At 46.9% G+C, this 18,690-nt stretch overlaps 1 protein-coding gene across 2 annotated transcripts in view; it reads left to right on the top strand.

The window, feature by feature from the left end:
- Positions 1-9,890, top strand: part of GLRA1 (glycine receptor alpha 1) — a 40,781-nt gene extending 30,891 nt beyond the window's left edge. The window contains exons 6-9 of one of the 2 annotated variants that reach the window (XM_030284286.4): positions 323-460; positions 1,202-1,416; positions 2,005-2,151; positions 5,271-9,890. In XM_030284286.4, coding sequence (XP_030140146.1) covers positions 323-460; positions 1,202-1,416; positions 2,005-2,151; positions 5,271-5,561 — 791 coding nt within the window. In that variant the 3' untranslated portion in view covers positions 5,562-9,890. Of the gene's footprint in view, positions 1-322; positions 461-1,201; positions 1,417-2,004; positions 2,152-5,246 lie in introns of both variants that reach the window. The other variant, XM_030284285.4, reaches the window with a different exon arrangement.
- Positions 9,891-18,690: the final 8,800 nt, after the last annotated feature.

Below are 18,690 nucleotides of genomic sequence, written 5' to 3'. Positions count from 1 at the left end.
TGCTTATCCCAGAGGAGGGGAAGATGATGAGCTCCTTCCAGAGAAAGCAGTCGAGAACAGTAGAAAACAGTTCAGCAAGCCAAATTCAAGAAAAAAAATGTTATTTATTGCAGAAAATCCATTGCAGCTCCAGTGGAGGTCATTGCCCTGGCTCTTACCACATGAACAAGCAGTTTTGCCTCAACCCAAATCCCATTCATGACAGCACTGTCAAGGAAGGCCAGGATGCTCCCCTGCCTCCAAGCTCTCTTCTGCTACACTGTCCCTTTCCAGATCAGTATTTAACGTGATTCACATGACATTTGTCCCTTCCTCTCAACAGTTGGCTACACAATGAATGATCTCATATTTGAGTGGCAAGAAAAAGGAGCAGTGCAAGTCGCTGATGGGCTGACATTGCCTCAGTTTATCCTCAAAGAAGAAAAAGACTTGAGATACTGCACGAAGCACTACAACACAGGTCAGTGCTGTTAACCCTTAACTGAGGGGTTCAGTAGAGAGGAATTCAGGACTGTGCATTTGCCAGAGTCTGTTACTCTGTCTGATGTCACTCTGGCCTTGTCCTACACTTCCAGAGATAACAGACATGTGGAAACATATAGCTAATTAGAAGCTAATGGGCATAAATGTGCAAAACCCTCTTGTCCCCAGTAACATCTGCATCAATTCAAGGGTGTTTGGTTGGGATCTTCTCTCCTAGAACCTTCTTTTGTCTTTGTAATTTAAGTGACAAAGGACATACTGCCAAAGAGCTTTCTTTGCTATGGTAATGTTCATAGAATCTTAGAATGGTTTGGGTTAGAAGGGACCTTAAAGACCATATTGCTCCAACCCCCTGCCATGGGTAGGGACACTTTTCACTATCCCAGGTCACTCCAAACCCTGTCGAACCTGGCCTTGGACACTTCCAGGGATCCAGGGACAGCCACAGCTTCTCTGGGCAACCTGTGCCAGGGCCTCCCCACCCTCACAAGGAAGAATTTCTTCCTAATATCTAAACTAAACCTTCTCTCTTTTAATTTGAAGCCATTCCCTTTGTCCTATCACTGGGCATGCCCTGGGCAATAGCTGTTCATTTCCTCCCCTGACAAGACTCTGGTTTAGGCAACTCAAAGAAAAGGAAAATCCCCAGACACTGGCTGAAAACAGGAGGCTCACTGTGCCTTACCAAAACCTTCCATGTATCTCCCATCCTCCTCAGGCAAGTTCACCTGTATAGAAGCTCGTTTCCACCTGGAGAGGCAGATGGGCTATTACTTGATCCAGATGTACATCCCCAGCCTTCTCATTGTCATTCTGTCCTGGATCTCCTTCTGGATCAACATGGATGCTGCACCTGCTCGTGTGGGCCTGGGCATCACCACCGTGCTCACCATGACCACGCAGAGCTCTGGCTCCCGAGCATCACTGCCCAAGGTAGGGAACACCCTTGGAACACCAGGGAAATCCTGCCCCCATTTGGGGACAGCATCTAAGGAAATCCCTACACAGATCCTCTTGCTGCCTTTGCACAATTCCTGTGTAAGGACAAACAGAGCAAATTCCAGCCCCATCCTGACAATTTTTTATATTCCAAATGACTAGCAGCAAAACTTCCCCTAAGATTCAGCACCCACCACAACTCTCAGTTACCAGGAGCTCTGTACTTTATAAACCCCTGCAACAACCACACATGGATGTGCATTCTAATTTTAGCTTTTTAGTCACTTGACCATCCTACTCTTATAATATTACTGAATTTCCCTTTATGAAAGGCTTCTGGTATGGGGGATTACTGTTTTCCTTGCATATAAACAACCACAATCAAGGCCTGAATAAATTAAAAGCTGTGGAATTATTACTACTTAAGAGCCCATGAGGAGTTTCAGTGACCTGATAACACATTCACATTAAATGAGTGTGATTCTGCTATCCAAGGACAGATGTCAGCCGTGTAAAACACCAAGTGAAAATGCATGTGGGTAAGGAAGCCACCCCATTTCTGTCTCTTTCTCTGACTCCTAGGTGTCCTATGTGAAGGCCATAGATATCTGGATGGCTGTGTGCTTGCTGTTTGTGTTCTCTGCTCTTCTGGAATATGCCGCCGTCAACTTCGTGTCTCGGCAGCACAAAGAGCTGCTCAGGTTCAGAAGGAAGAGGAGGCATCATAAGGTAATACATAAAGCATGAAGGACACAGTGAAGTCTGTCCCAGCAGAGCACCATGGCCAACTGAACCAAGCCACTATCCCCCAGGGAAGTGCCCAGTATCTGGTCAGATGTTAAGGAGGCTCACACACCAAAAAGCAGAGCTGCCCCAATGAATTGTGCCTGTTCTGACAGCCTGCTGACCCCAGGAGTCCAGCAAGCTGGGTTTTGCTAGCTCAGCCAGAAGGGTTCTTCTCAACAGGACAATTGTCACACAGCAATGTCCTGGTGTGAGTTCTCCTCCCCAGAACTGCAGCCAGGGCTGGGGGGAGGCAGGCAGGGAGGTGTGAGGGATGTCTGTCAGAGAGCAGCACCCCCAACACGACAGCCTGCAGCAGCCCAGAGGTAAGTGACACCTCTTTTGTCTCTGCCATCTCCATCTTCAAAAGCATCTGCTTCTCCGATGGACTGCAAATTCCTCCTGGAAGGAAAGAGCTTTATTCTGAGCCTTAGCCTGCTCCATGCTTACCTGCCGTGGCTGATCCCAATGCCAATCTGAGCATGCACGCAGCTCCGACAGCTCCCCAGCCTGGGCTCCAACAGCAAAGATTTCACCTCACAGAGCACATTAGAAAGAAACATAAATGTGGCTGTGATCACACGGCCAAAGGCTCTTAAGAGTTGTCCCTGATAGAATCAGGAAAGGGGTTAGCAAAATTTCAGCACCAGGCCTGAGACTGCCCTTGGGAGAGCATTAAAACTCAGTACATTTTCTAGGAGAGAAAATCAAAGACAATTTTGCTGATGAAAATCTCAAGCAAACCCATAAGTGACCACCACTTAAATATTCCTCATAGGTATTTGTCTACTTTCCATTGTTTCACTGTCCCCAGCCATTAAAAGTCTTTCCCAGGGTCTAACCTGTCCTGCAGCAGATCAGTGTATGCTTGCAGAACTGCTACCATTCCAGGAGGAAGTGGGGCTGAGGAGAAGGAATCCCTGTATTTTTTCCAGATTTGTCTCTTTCTGCTTCAGTCGTCCTATCTGCAAAACAGGAGATAATTGTTCATTTGCGCTCAACACAGTCAGGACCAGGGATGAAAAGTGTTGGACAAAGGCAAGGGAAAAGAAGTAACAGATGAGACCCTCAGCACCCACTGAATTTGTTTGACCAGAACAGGGCTCTGCCATCCCAAAATCAACAAAGCTTTGATTCAGAAGATGCAGCTGAACAGAGGCAGAGCTAAACCCACCCACGTGTGTGCCTCCATAGTGCATTTATCTCTTCACCTGGATTCAGGCATCCCATCTCTGGATCTGTGCTGTTGTATGCAGATCAGTCTGTTGATAAAACAGTAAGAAGGAAAAGAAAGCCACTAATACACAGACAAGTTTAAGAGATATTTGCCAGAGCTGCTCCACTGAATGCAAGGCTGTTAGCACAGTCCCTGCTCAATCTCACAGCTATTTAATTGGAGCAAAGCATAAACAAAAACACTTGTAAAAGCTAAATGAACAAGGTTTACAGGCTCATCAGAAAACTAAGCTGACTGCTAATATGTAAATGGACTAACAAGCTGCCAAAGGCACTAATTCCTCTGTCCTGACGTCCTGACTTGTCTCGGTAGCTCTGACTGGTTTAGGCATGACACACCAGGCTAAAAAAAAGTGAGATGTTGCAGTGGTATGGACCAGTCTGGTTAACGTGACACCATCATCAGACCCACATGGAATGTATTTGGAAACACTTCCTGGTGTGGCTGGTGATCTTTGCCTTTCTCCTTTGACATAGCACCTTGAAAAAGGCACTATTGTCTTCTCTAACCCTGGTACACCACTCACCAAAACAAAGCCACAGTGGCCAAAACAAAGTCACAGCCAGTGGCTCCTCAGCAATGAAGATTAAAAAATTCAGTAAATTAAGGATCGAGTGGTTTAGGTTAAGCCAGACATGGGCCAGGGTTTGTTTGTGCAATGAGAAAAGAGCAGAGGCCCTAATTACAGATATGACAAGGAGGTCCATAAGCTCTGAGTATTGCAGAAAGCCAGATCTTGATTTTATCCGGGTAGTTTTGTTTTGCTCTGTGTCCTGCTCCTCATCCCATGCAGCTGCCCATGGGATGCAGAGGCCATCCAGAAAAGACACTCCTCAAAGGACAGGGGAGGGGGCAGCAGGGCACAGTGGACAGGCAGCTACAAGGGAGGGGGCTGCTAGGTCAGTGGTGGGGGACACAGCATGGATCAGCTTCTGTTAATGATTAATTAGTGCCACTGCTCTACAATTAGTCCTGGTGACCTGAAGTCAAGAGACTTTGGATTCTGACTCTGCCTCTGTAAATCACTGCTTGAATTACTCGGGCCAAACTTAGTTTTCCCTGTCATTACATCCCTGTGTTCAATAAAATAGGGCTAAATCATTCTGGCATTCCAGCAAAGCTTTCAAGAAAAAAAAATCAAACAGTAACACCGTTAGGCTTTAGAACGCAAATTATATTTTTTTCTCAATAATTGGCATTACCACAAGCAGCCATGTCTTACCTTTGACCCACAGAAGGACACTTCAGTTCCTCACCTAGAAGTTGGCTCCTGGGGATGGCTGTGGGGTGCCGTGGGCAGGGAGTGAGGGCTGGTTGCACGCTGCCTGCAGAGCTCTTGTCCTGGACAGCTCCTGGCTCCTGCACATCCATGTAACTCTGTAGGAAGCAGCTGCAGCTCTGGCTACGTGAGTTACATGGAGCCCACTCCTTCTGGGCAAGCTGAAACTGCACAGGCAAAGCAAAGAAGGTGCTGATAGGAGGGGGGTGGGGGGGGAATAGGGAGAGGCAGAAGCAAAACAGGGGATGCAATTGGAAAAATGAAAGCAGTGCCACAAACCCTTCAATATGTCAAAGACCTCAGCGGGGTGGAAGTCAGTCCTGTTGTCCACGGGGTGCCTGGATCCCCTGATTTGCATCTGTGCATCACACAGCTGGCACCCCTCTATAAGGCTGGTCTCCCAAGAGCAGGGGGTTGCCCAGGGGTGCCGGGGCACGGCGGGAGCATCTCCCCCATGCAGAGCAGGACGCTGTCAGCGGAGAGCCTTATAGCGAGGGTGCACTGGCTATATCTCATTTTAAGTAGAGTCCCATGCTCAATCTGTTCCAGGAGGACGAAGCTGGTGAAGGCAGGTTCAACTTCACTGCCTACGGGATGGGGCCAGCGTGCCTGCAGGCCAAGGACGGCATCTCTGTCAAGGGAGCCAACAACAACAACACGGCCAACCCCGTGCCGCCGCCGTCGCGCTCCCCCGAGGAGATGAGGAAGCTCTTCATCCAGAGAGCCAAAAAGATCGACAAGATCTCCCGCATCGGCTTCCCCATGGCCTTCCTCATCTTCAACATTTTCTACTGGATCATCTACAAGATAGTCCGCAGAGAGGATGTGCACAACCAGTGAGGGGAGGGGAGCAGGCGGGAGGGAGCGAGCAATCCTTTATATATGTGCAATAGCAATGCAGCAATGCATGAATTTAAGAATGCGGCAATATCTACTAAAAAAAAAAAAAAAAAAAAAAGAAAAAAATGGGGAAGGGGCTGGGAGGGACTTTTAATCATGTGGACTGAGGGTGTCTGGCACAGGGAGGAGAAAAGAAGCTCTTGATCTGGGGAGCACAGGGTGGGAGTTAGTTTTACAGCATAGGAAGATGTGGATTGCTCCAGCAATCCAAGCAGTGTAATATAGTAATATATATTCATGCTTAATTATAATGCAAAAAGAAAACAAAAGAAAAAAAAAGACCAACAAAAAAACCCCAACTTTTTTTAGCCTATTAACAGCTTAGATTCTCGAGTCACTGGAATGATTCATGATTCCATGTGCAGAAACTACTGCAATTACGCTTTATCTGACTTTTGCTATAGAAAGGCCATTCCAGTCAAGCACGTGGGGGGAAAAAACCCTAACAAAAGGGGAAAAACACCTCAAGAAAATCATTCTGTGCTTCTATAGGTTTTGCACTTTGAAAACAGGATAGATGGGGAAACTTAAGAAAGAGACTGTGGATTGCTGTTTATTTTATATATTTACTTTTTTTAGTCACGGGTTTGCCGATCAAACACTTTGTGACTTTTGCATAGAGGAAAGCAAATACATTATCTCTCTCATCCCCACCAGAGAGCATCCAAAGGAAACCCAAGAAGGACATCAGGGCCTTCATCAGAAATCACAGGTACCTTCTGTCCTTTTAAATAACCTGGCAGATTCAAGTCCCAGGAGGCAGAAATATTATTCAGAACATAGAAATTATGAAGAAATTTTTAAATAGTTTTTTTGTTTGTTTATTTGGTTTTTTTTTCCAAACCCCTTTCTGCCATGTTTGTTTACAGTGGGGGATGGAAGCAATTGTATTTAAAATATAGAGAAAACAGGCATTTTGATGCCTTGTTTTGACAGGACCGGGCGTGTGGCAATACTGTCAGTGAGGGGGGTGGGGGGCAGGTGTGTATAGAGAGAGCAGCTTTTATTTTCTGACATTTCATAGCACTTATATTAATAGTGAAGCTGGGTCAATAGACCCAAAATTATATTTTTGTATCTATTTTGGTGCTGCATTTACCTTGAACACAGATGGGAAGATGGAGCAGGCTGCTTTACCCCTCTCTGCTGCCCTGCAGAGAGATGGGGGAGGCTGGCACAGCTTGGTGGGGATGGGGACAGGGGGAGGGAGGTGGGAAGGGGTGAGCAAAGGGCTTTCTCTTTGCCCAAGAGGTAGCACAGGTTGGCATCGGTGTTTGGGGTGGGGAGGAATGTGCCAAGCACCTCTAGGGTGTTACTTGAAGCCTGGCTTGGGGCCTGTGGGCAAGCTAAGGGCTTGGTGTCCCACTTGTCCCTCTGGGCCCCTGGGTGTGAGCTGGCTGCAGCACCCAGGGTGACTCCGTTGTGTTCGTTTGCACTTTAGGGAGAGAGGTGAAAGAGCACCAAGGAAGAGACAATCACAGTCTGCACTGAAGCACTTGGGGTCAGGTCTGGGTCAGGCACCGAAAAGGCAGAGAGAAAAGTGGCACCCACGGGGTGCATCCACTCTCCTCCCTCTCCTGCTCAGGATGGGAGCAGAGCTGGGCTGGGCTGTGGGGACGGACAGCTCCCTCCTGCAGAGGCTGGAACAGCTCCCAGCAAAGTGCCCTGAGGCACTGCCAGCTCCAGCCTGGCCCAGGCCAGCAGCACCCAAGCCTGGGATGGGAGGTTGAAGCCATGCTCAGGCATGGGTGTCCCAACCAGCACAGAAAGCAGCAGGTGAGAGGACAAGGGAGCCTGGGACCTGCACAGGGATGATGCCAGGAGGAGAAATAGCAGAGAAAACACCATGGCTTGCTGGGGCTGGGTAGAGGGACATCCATCTCCAAGGCTGCCATCCAGCACCTTTCACCAGCACTAAAAACACTTTAGTTTAAGAGGGAAAAAAAAAGGAAAAAAAAAAAAAAAAAAAAAAAAAAGGAGAGAAAGAAACGAAGGACAAAAATAGCAAGAGGAAGAAAGGGAGAAAAAAAGATTAAAACCACAGTAGTCACTGTGTGGACTAGGGCAAACGTTTTGGCAAAGACCACCCAGTTTTCTGAGTCCCTTTGTACTGCTGAGACAGGGACAGGTCACAAGATAATGGAGTGGGAGACTGAACCATCACATCAGCCCTTTCCCTCCACTGGAGCAGCAGAAAACCTGTGGGCTGAGGGTTTCTCCTTCCCCTGGCAGACGGTGCTTTCCCAGGCAGGGAGATCTCAAGCAGAGGCGTTATTTGATGCTGGGGCAACATCCCGAGCCTTGGCTAGAGCCCAAGTCTGCTGCTGGCTCTGGGCTTTTTTGCTGAATTATTGAACTCTCCCTGCGTGTGCCAGGGCTGGCTGTGCCAGCTGCGGTTTGCGATTGCTTCAAACAGCGTGTCCTTGTCTGAGATGAAAGGCAAATCCAGGGAATTTCCTTCCTTCCCTGGCAGCACAGCAGAGGCTTGGCAACCCACATACCACAGCTCCTTCCTCATGCAGGTGAACGACCTCAGATTGCTGTCATTTGGGTAAAAATGTCCTGTCTGGCTGCCTGGACCTTGCACTTTGCAGTGGGGCGATCTGGCCGTGCCTCACACCCCGTCCGTCCCCCCAGGCTGCCTGGGCTGGCTCTGCAGGCCACAGCAGGGCTGCAGGGCTCCTTCCTAAAGGAGCTGCCTCTAGGTCAACAAATCCCATGCCCCGTCTTCCCACCTAGCTGAGGTTTGGTCCTACACGAAACCCAAACCCCGAGGGCAGGAGCAGAGCGAGGAGGAGGAAGACATTTCCGCCTCACTTCATTCTGCTTCAGCTGAACGTCGGAGAATCCCGTGTTCATCCTGGACCTCCTGGGTGCAGATGCAGTTGTGTCACAGCTGCTGCTTCACCACAGCTCCAGTGCCACTTCTTGGCACAGAATAAGGCTGGAGGAAGGCATGTAGGGAATAAAAATCATCAGAATTATGCTGTTTCTTGCCATACAGAAGCACTTCAGCTGCCAGTGGAGCCCATGGAAGTTTAGGGACTGAAATAAGAATCAAACTCTTACCAGCCTGTCTTGGCTTCCAGTTCAGCTTTGCCAAGTTCTGGGCACATCTGATGCTCACCATAATCAGTGTTATTTTCTCTTCCTTAAACTGCCAGTTTCCATTTGGGCCATTTTGCAGCCCCAGGGTGACGGTGAGCAGCACTCACATCCCAACAGGAAACACAGGAATCTTGGTGAAGGTGTGACAGGCCTGAGATAACCGTCCCAGGGATGTCCTGCCAGAGACTTTCACCACCTAGACACGACTTCAGACTGTCCTATGATCCCCTGGCAGGCCTGGGTAGTTTTCAAAATCAGAGATTTCCCTCCATCTGTACCAGGCTGTGTTTAGTCTCTGTATTGCAAAAGAACTCGTTTTGATAACTTATCTCATCTTTAATGTAGGCTGCTTTAATGGGGCCAGCAATTATGTTTATTAGTAAGAATGCACAGGGTTTGATATTGCAGGGTAACTTCCAGGCATATTGATGGAATTGAACTCCATAATTGTTATCTTTCCTTAAGACTGAGGCTCAGAAGCAAAATCTCTGAATAAAAACAGCTGTTGTTTGGCAGTAAAGACAGAAAATTGGGTCATAATTCACTTGGCTTCTTTGGAAAAAGAGAGCTTTATCCCAAATATTATTTCCAGATGTTGCTGGAGATGTAATGCTTTGTGAGCAGGAATTCTTTTTCCTTGCACATAAATAGAATTGTCCACAGTAAAAAACCCCAGCTTATTCTGTTTTGATCAGATAGAAGAGTTTCTCCCACTTTAATACTTGATCCATCTGGGATCCCAGTGCCATGGAAGTCAGAGGGGTGCTGAAGAGGGTCCAGGACAGAGCAGTGAGCACGTGGGCTGCTGCAAACTGCAGAGCTCAGCCTTGGCCTTGGCCAAGCACCAGCTGCCTGGGAACACTCAGGTCGTTCCCTCCGTGGCTCTGGTGGTGCCCTAAGTCTCCTGTCCTAGAAGCCTTTGCTTGTCAGGCCTGGGAGACTTTGCTTCTAAAACCATCAAACTCTTTCAAAGGCTGAATAACCTCACATCCTCCAAACAGGAACTCTTTTTTTGCTTTATTTTTCTCAGACTTTTCTGGAAGATTTTCTTATTCTTCTGAAGATCTTTCATTTTGCAAAGAAAAGATAATTCAAATTACACTGTTGGCTGCCCTTTATCTTGACTGTGATTTGAAGACTTCATTTCCCAGTGCTGGTAGAAAAAAAAGGTTAGAAGCATTTACAATGTATATTTATGAAAAGTAAGGAACATATGAAAGGAGAAAAGGCTTTTTAGTGGTGCCATATTTTTCAAAGGTTGTATACAATCATATTTTTGTACTGTACTACCATTACTTAATAAAACATAGTTCTTATATCCCTCTGCCAAAGACAGACAATCTCTTTCAACATCCTATTCCTTACTCCAAAACCTTGATACTGGCAGCAGTGGACAGCACAATGTGGACCCCAGTACCTCAAACCCCAACCCTGCTGCAGCATGCCACAGAGTTCAGCTCAGCAAAGGAATTATCTGGTCCATCCCCAGCCCACACATTCCTGTCTTCTTCTCAAAAGGAGGTGTATGGAAGGGGCATCCTGTGCTGCTCCTGCATCAACAGTTTTCCATTATTTGCATGGAGAGAGTGTACTAGTAGTTAAGTAGAAAATTGAGATACTTGATTGTTCTTCAGGGTGCTAGGATGAGCACCAAAGCAGAAGCTAATAGTCATTAATTTTAGCATCTTAAATTACTTCAGGTTCTTTAAGCCTTGCCATTCCCTTTTCTCTCTTCCTCCTTAACAATTATTTCTTAAGGGCAGTTCCACGCCTCTTGCTCAAATGAAGCTGCACGAGTCTCTCACTTCATTCGAGTCTAATTCACTTCTCTGTGTTTATCTCCCTTTTTTTCATTCCTGTGGGGCTCAGTTCCTCAGCACTGCAACTTTGAAGGGTCTGGGATCAGTGTCTTGGCAAATATGGCACTAAAACCATTCCTGAGGCAGGCAGGGACAGCTCCCAGGGAAGTGCTGGAGAGGACTCCTGGGGAATGCCAAGGTGGCCATAAGAGCTTCCTTGACTGTGCTCTGTGAAAGAAAGCAGGGTCAGGGAGAGGGAATTCAGTCTGTGGCTGTTATTCCTGTAGAGCTCCCTGTTTCCCATGGATCCAGCTGTATAGCAGCTGTTTACAGGAAATCAGACCCTGGCACTCTCAGTCTCCTGCAGTGGTGTGGAGCAGCAGGCCCCACAACAAACCAGCTGCTGGAACCAGGCAGGGTGGAAGGAGTTGTTGCACTTTGAGCTGCCCCACTCTGCCTGCAGGTGTTGGCAGGGGCTGAGACCTCTGAGAGCTGCTGGCATGAGCAGCCCTGGGGTGATGCCCTCAGGTGATCCCAGGCTGCGGGAGCACTGAAGGGCACAGCCCAGCTTAGAGGCACCAGAGCCTGGCAGGGGGAAGCCCAGCCTGTGCCAGGTGAGGAATCCTGGCCCGAGAGCCCCCAAGGCCAGGAGCAATGACCTTTCTCTTTGCAGCTTTCCTGCTTCAGCTCCTCCCTCACCTGATCATATTGTCCCAGCATCATCTGCCTGCTGCTGTAATGTTGGAAAGGACACAAACCACAGGGCAGGGAACAAGAAGAGGGATGATTTCAGCCCCCAGCAGAGGAAATTACTGGCTAAATTGTCAAATTAGGATCCTGAGAAGGAGAAGGGGAAGGAAAAGCACTAGGAGAGGTTTAGTTTGCAAGCCACATCACTCCTGCCATCCAAGGTCAACAGTGCCAACAAGGATGGTGCAAGGCAGCAGGAATTACATGATGTATTGGAATAAGACCATCAAGTCTGGCAAACCTAAGCTGCAGCCCTTGTGCACTTCACTGCCAGGTTTCTGAGCAGGAATGATAAGGGAGTCTTGTGTTTGTGATATTCCTGCTTCTGGGTTTGTTACAGACAGTGCTGAAGCCCATCCTGGGATAGGACTGGGTCCCAGCAGTGCTGGAGCTGGGTCAGCCATGGTTTGACCCAGAGCATGCACAGGGAGAGGGAACAGATGGAGCAGATTCAGCACAAGCTGATGTTGCCACTCTGGGAAAGGCAGGGGATTGCTGGTATTGGTTTAACAATCCTGCAGCACTCAGAGCATCAAAAAGCACAAGGCAGAGGGAGCAGCAGCTCCCAGCCAGGAGAGGGGACACAAACCCTGTCCCCAGACTGAGGGTCAAGTATGTCAGCACTTCCAGTATAAAATCATCCATGTTTTCCTGGGCAGAGGATGATAAATAAGCCATCAGCACAGCTTGAATTTAGCTTTTATTTACAGATTTTCCACTTGAATTGCGTAAGTAGCTTAAGTCAAACAAGGACATGCTCCTCACCTATCCAGAAAACTGGAGCATGAGGTATCATCAGTAACCACGTGGCCAGGCTGTGATCGTGCCACTGCTGTGGCACATGAGGCAAGTTTGGCACAAGCAGGGGCAGGCAGAAGCTGCCTGGAGCTGCCAAGTCTGAGGGACACAGAGCTCACAGGTAGTTTTTGCTGCTAAGGCTTTGGGAAGCTGGGCCCAGGACTGTTAGCAAGCCAAAATCCCCTTCCCCAGAGGGTCTGGGGGAGAACACCTTCCTTATCCAGGCACTTGGTGACTCTGCAGCACTGCTGGGTTACCTGTCTGACAAAAACATGAATCAGGCTTTAGGCTGCAACCAGCTGAACCAGATGGCCGAGGTGAAATACACCACAGAATTTGGGCACTAAATTACTGCTCCAGGTTCAAGCCTGAACCTTTGCAGTGATGACACCATTGCAGCCACAATTACAGTGGAGGCCTGGTAAGTGCTTAAAGCAGCAAGGCCCTGTCAGAGCCCTGCACACACCAGCAGGGCAGGACCTGCAGTGGAAACAGAACCAGGGCCTGGGCTGCAGTGTTTTTGCCTGGCACCTCATCCCAAAACACTGACCTTTACTGAACAAAGACTATGCAATATTGAAGGTTGTGCCACGGGTGGTGCCTTGGCCACCTCTCCTGGGTGTGCACTCACACATTCCCAGAGGTATCCTCAGCACAGTTACTTGGGCTGGGGTGAAGAGCCAAGGAGTTCCTGAGGAGCAGGGCCAGCTCTGGAGCTTGTGATGTGCCACAACCACGTTGTGACCACAGCCAGGTCTGCTCTGCTGATGCTGCACTGTTAGAAAGCAGAAGAGCCCTAAGAGTTCAGCTCCCCAGCCAAGAGTAGAGTGAAGGCAGGGATCCAAAAAGACAAAGGAAGAGCAGGTCAAGGATCATGCAAGGCAGGGAACCTGTAGTACTTACTCCTTGCTGAAATGCAGTCACTGCAACCAGTGTGGTCTTCCTGGGAGTCAGGGCTTTAAATACTGCTGCTTACTCCTTGAGGGGCTGGAAAGAGAATTCAGGAGGCTGGACTTGCCCCATGGAGGAAGAAACATGGGGCAGCATGGACAGCATCACCTCTAAAAGCAGGGCTCAAGAAACCAGCAAGGAGAGGAAGTGGAGGGGGGTAGCCCCTGTTACATAAGAATGGTGCTGGGAACACACCTTGCTGCATGCCAAGGTGTGGGACACAGGTGCATCCTTCACAGGCAGGAGTGTAACTATCCACCAATCCCACTTTTGATCAGGATAACTAGAATAATTAAAAGAAAAAAATAAATCCCTAATGACTTAGGCTATTGTTACATCCTGTCCTTACCATTTTAAGTGGCTGTGGCCAGTCCCTTGGTCACAGCAGTAGAGCTCAGCTGTACAAGAGATGCTCAGCTAGGGGCTGACCCAACAAAATCTTAGCACAAGGGAGCAGAAAGTTCCTTTGCTTTGTGCGTATCTAGGCCAAGGAAACAACTGAACCAGGGCTTTGAAACACTCTGCTCTGTCTACACCGAATCTGTACTTTCCTTTCTCTTCCAATCTTCCCACATCTGCTAAGTTTTTGTCCAAAACACTGTCATTCTTCCAATTCCAGGGTTAGATCAGAAGAGAAAATAAGCTTAGAAACTGCATGGGCCAAGCTGACAAATCCCCAAGTTAACCTACTCAGAGTGGAGAAATGTAAAAACAGCAGCTCCACACCCAGACTGATGTCCCACCCCATTCACAGCCCTCCAGCCCTGACCAGTGCCACTTGACAGGGCATTTAAAAGACACACATCTTTCAGAACCATAATTGATCCATCCATCCTTAAATCAGGCCACAAGAGCAGGTTAATCTGGGGATCTGTCAGCTTTGGGAGCATTCAAATTGTAACTTTTGGGAAGCCAACGTTACGATCCAAACAGTGATGTTATGTGAGAATTTGAGAGGCAGGTAAGCAGTTAGCCTTCTCCTCGCTGGGAAGAGTGACCTGTCGTGCTTGAACTCTGCCTCTGAGCTCCTTCTCACCGTACAGCCAGCCTGGTGCTCCCTGTGACTGGGGCAGGGGCTCAGGGGACACTGGCAGCTCCAGAGGTACCTGAGGCACAAAGGCCGAGGGACTTACCTCACCACATGCACGTGGAATGAATGATCCTGGAAAATGCACCGCCTGGAGTGTCTCAAGTCTACAGTGAAATGGAATTCCTACACAAAAAGAGAAGTTTGTGTGGTTCCCAAGCCTGGTCCTGACATACTGACAGCACTAATCATGGCCAGAGCTCACCTCTTCTTTCATGGACTTACCGAGCTGCAGCAAAGGTTTGTTTCAAAAGAGCTGAAATAGGAGGTAACTGTGCTAAAAGCCATTCACACTCGTGTGTGTGAGAGAGATACAGCAAAACTTCAGTGGATTATGAGACTGAGAGATGTAAAGACAAAGCAGCACACAGAGGACTTCACCCAAAAATGGCCTGACATGCAAAGGTCACTGCATTCCATCGCAGTTTGCCATCCTGCAGCTTTGGTGACACCACGCTGGAAGCAGCCTTGGAACCCGGAAGATGCACAAGCCTGTCCCAAACAGTTTGTCACCATCCACCCGAGATCAACCCACAGCCATGAGCAGGCTAAAAACATCGTGGACAGTGACATTTTATGGACTGTGTCGCCTCTCACCTTCTACCACAGTGTACAGCATACCATGCTTGTTAAATTACAACTAAGGAGTAATGGGAAACCTACACTTAAGTGACATGAAAAAAAGGGGGGAGGACCCAAGAATTTCTCCCATCCAACTATAAACGCACACCCATTTACATGGTTTTGTAAATAAATTTAGAAGAAAAATAAATATATTAAGATATTTCTCTTCAGGACAACCATTGCCCATTTGGTTTTGCTTTGGAGGGGAGATACAAACACACACAGCAGAAATCTGCTCCAATTAATAATATGCAAAATAAATAGAGGTGGGAACAGTTCAGCACCTAGACAGCATTTTGCATCTGTCTTTGATAAATAATTCCCACAGCATTTACTTCACTAGTCAAACCTTCAACATCTGGTATGTAGGAATACCTCACAACACCTTCTGAAAAAAGCCTATTAAACAGTGGCATTGTGCTGCCCCATTTTCTGTATCTCTCCCATCTGCAAGCCATTTGTATGAAGAAAATCTTTGTTTCCAAAAGTTGGCTTACTAAAGCTCGTTTGTTCCCAAACACAACAGCGCCTTGATGCTGTTTACAGCAGGGGCAGCCCAAGGCTGGGCTGCTCCAGCAGCAGCACTGGGAGATGTTCCGGGGTGCCCCATCCCTCTGCCAGCACTCCCTGGCCCCGGGAGAGCCATGCCAGCCACCCTCCCCTCAGGGTCAGAATGTGGGGTTTAACACAGAAACAAACCTCGGCTGTAGGACAGACCCCTGGGCACACACAGCCCCTGTATCAGCGTTCTTTTCTAAGTACTAAATCCAGATTTGAGCTATTGATGTGGGGTTTCATGTGCTTGCTTAAAAAAAAATTAAACAAAAAAGACGTTTTCCCAAGGTTGTTCATCAACAGGAAAGGATGGCAACAAGGTCAGAGCGTTGTCCTTCTCCAATCTTATCAAGATCTCAGAAGCAGTGACATTAAACTGGCCCCATCTGATCAACTTTTCAGCACAGGGAAAAGGAGTAGCTGCTCTTAACAGGACAAAACTCATCACCCTTTGAATTCACATGAGCCTCTTTAAAACAGTGAAAGAGCTGCATATGCAGCTGTTTGTGTATTCTTCTTTGCAAGGTGGGTGCTGAAATATCCACATCTCACAGGAGATAATCAGAAAAATATGCAGAGTAAGAATCCCTGGAGTTAATGCAAGAAGGAGAAAAGAACTGGGCAATGTAAGTGCTCTCTGAGTACCTCTGCTGGTTCATTTACACAATTTGAAAAAAGAACAGAGAAGTCGGTGCTTTTTCATTTTCATGCTACTCTGCATTCAAGAACAAAGAAGGCAGGTGAGAAATACAAAATATAAAGTGCAGTTGTGTTTAAAACATAAGATGTAAAATTTTTGAAAATGAATAAACCAGCTTAATCATCAAGTACTTACAGATCTTCTCCCTACCCAGCTTAAAAAGGGATGTCCCTGTATTTGCTGTATGAATTTATTATGTATACATATGTATAAATCTATACATACACAAAATTGGTATGGCCTTACACTCCATTCAAGGATATTTTGCTACACTGGTCAGAGTGCAAAGCAATTGCTTCCTTCAAATCAGTATTTTTACATCATGAAGACATAAACCTGTAACTTAGACAATTTGCATGACCACACAGCCACAGTGGTCTGTTTTTCTGGCTTGTAAAAAAAAATTTTAAAACAGAAGTTCTATTTCAGCAGTTTGAAGATGGAATGTAAAGTTTCTGCTGTTAAATGTATATAAAATATATTTATTGAATCATACATTCATGCTGATTCCAATAAAAAAAAATAAAAGATTTTTCTGAAGTTTCTCTCCATGGATTTTTACTGTTGGTTGCTCCACGCAGCAGCTAGAAATACCAAGAAAAAAAACTGTATTTATTGTACTATTTTGCAAGCTAGGACATTATTTATACATAGCTTTAAATTCTTTGGTAGATGGAGCGACCGTGGTGCAAACACCCAAAACAACATTTCAGAATACAGGACTCACACTGAATCACAGTCACAACTAAGTGTTTTTCCCTCCACTGTCAGGTGCTTTGTCAAGTTTGAAATATCACCAGTGGAACAGCAGGTCCCTCTTCGCTTGGCAAATGGCATTTTGTGACAGAAAATACAAGGGCAGCATCCTGCCCTTCAAATTTATTCTGAGACCATGCCATTACTCTAAAACCTGTCTTTAAGTGATGATGGAGCTTGAAAGAATTTTACCCAGTTTCATGTCTCATAGCCAAAACAATTATTAATGGACTGCCTTTCTCCATTCTTCCATATAACATGCAAAGAACTTTCCCAACTTACTGCTGGGACCTTAAATCAATGAGGCAATTCTTCCCACAGCACACACAGCTTAAAACTTCACATAGTGTGTGCTCCTATCCCCAAGAAAAACATTATAATGGAGCAAAAACAGTTAAGAATCAGTTTGTTAAAAAATATGCCCTTCCATGATGTACAGAATAAGCAGCTGCAGAGATCAGCTCCAGATCTTCCTACCTGGCCCCAAAACCATCTTTTTCACTCTGGACAGTGAACTCCCAGTCCCAAGGACACCTCTGCCATGGGGCACAGCAGGGGGAAGCTTCTCAGACTGAGGTCAGAGCTCACTGTTACCACACAGGCTGTTTTCTACCTCGGGAGTAAATCCTCTCTGGCAAGCTCTCAGCAAGCTCACCACTCCCACACTCACCTGTATGTGCATAGTGGACACCCAGCAACACCAGACCTTCAGTAGGAGTAACTATAAAGTAAGAAAAAAGGGCCCTGCAGAACAAGGAAGCGATCCCAGTCTGAATCCTTGAATGCAGAACCAACATCTGCATTCCCACACAAAGATCTCAGTTCAGCTTTACAAAACAGCCCCATACAAGGGTGCTGGTGCATCCCAGTACTGCAGATGCTTCTCTGTGCTCAAGGGGTAACTTAAATCTTTAATTGTGCAATGCTCTGGAAGGAAGAAGAGACAGATCATGGCTTCCAGTCCTGGTTTGGGTGCCACAAAAAATACCCCTGCACGTGAAATGCCCTCATTTCTGCTTGTCTTACTCTTATTACCAGTCACACATGGACCACTCTCTGTACTCCCAGAAGGGCAGATCCAGGTATCATGACCATGAAGGTTATTCCAGACCTGTCCATGTGGCTGTGATGGGTGCAGAAGTCTTACAGCTCCAGACAGCTTTTCTTCACTTCCCAACTCCCTGCAGAGCACTGGGACACCAAGTACCACCTCCTTGTCTTGACTGGAGGCACCAGAAAGGAGACACACACAGTCTGATTCATTTCAGACTGTAGTATTTTGTTCCTATAAAGAGCTGGACTACCTTGGTTATTAGCCTCCTTGGAGCTCACGTAGCCCACTGCAGGCAGATGAGGCAAATCACATCATGGTTTCTTCAGAGTCATCTTCAAGAATGCAAAGCACCAGAGGCCTTAGACAAGAGATACCGAGGTTTTAACAGTACAGCAAGACAGAAACCTGAAGGGCTGGAGGCTACAGAAAGCCTAAAACATCAAAACCAATGTGCAACATCTTACAGCAGGCATCTTCAGAGGACTTTGTTATGAGCAAGTCACAGAGCACCAATATGCAAATACCAAGAGTCACTCTACAACATAACTTTCTTTTTCAAAGTATTTCTTTACAAGACATTCCCACAGAACTTTATGTAAATATTTTATTTGCCTGTCATCTTGGGACAAGAACATGACTTTCTGGGTCAACATATTGAGTATGATCCATATGAGAACAAGCACACACTTCACCCTTTAAAATTCTTTACTGACACTCTTCTTTCAAATCAGACAGCAATGAGCCAGAACTGTCCAGCTCCCACTACAGAAATGGGGGTTCAAGCTTACAGATGCTTTTGCAGATTTGGTTAAGAGGTATAAAAGCTTCTATTAAAAGCACTTTGATAAGTTTGAAGTGCAACCTGTTACTGCAGTCTTCGGATTCAA

Source organism: Taeniopygia guttata, chromosome 13 (assembly GCF_048771995.1).
Source record: "Taeniopygia guttata chromosome 13, bTaeGut7.mat, whole genome shotgun sequence".
Classification (NCBI taxonomy): Eukaryota; Metazoa; Chordata; class Aves; order Passeriformes; family Estrildidae; genus Taeniopygia; species Taeniopygia guttata.
This window is presented reverse-complemented; position numbering and strand designations above follow the sequence as displayed.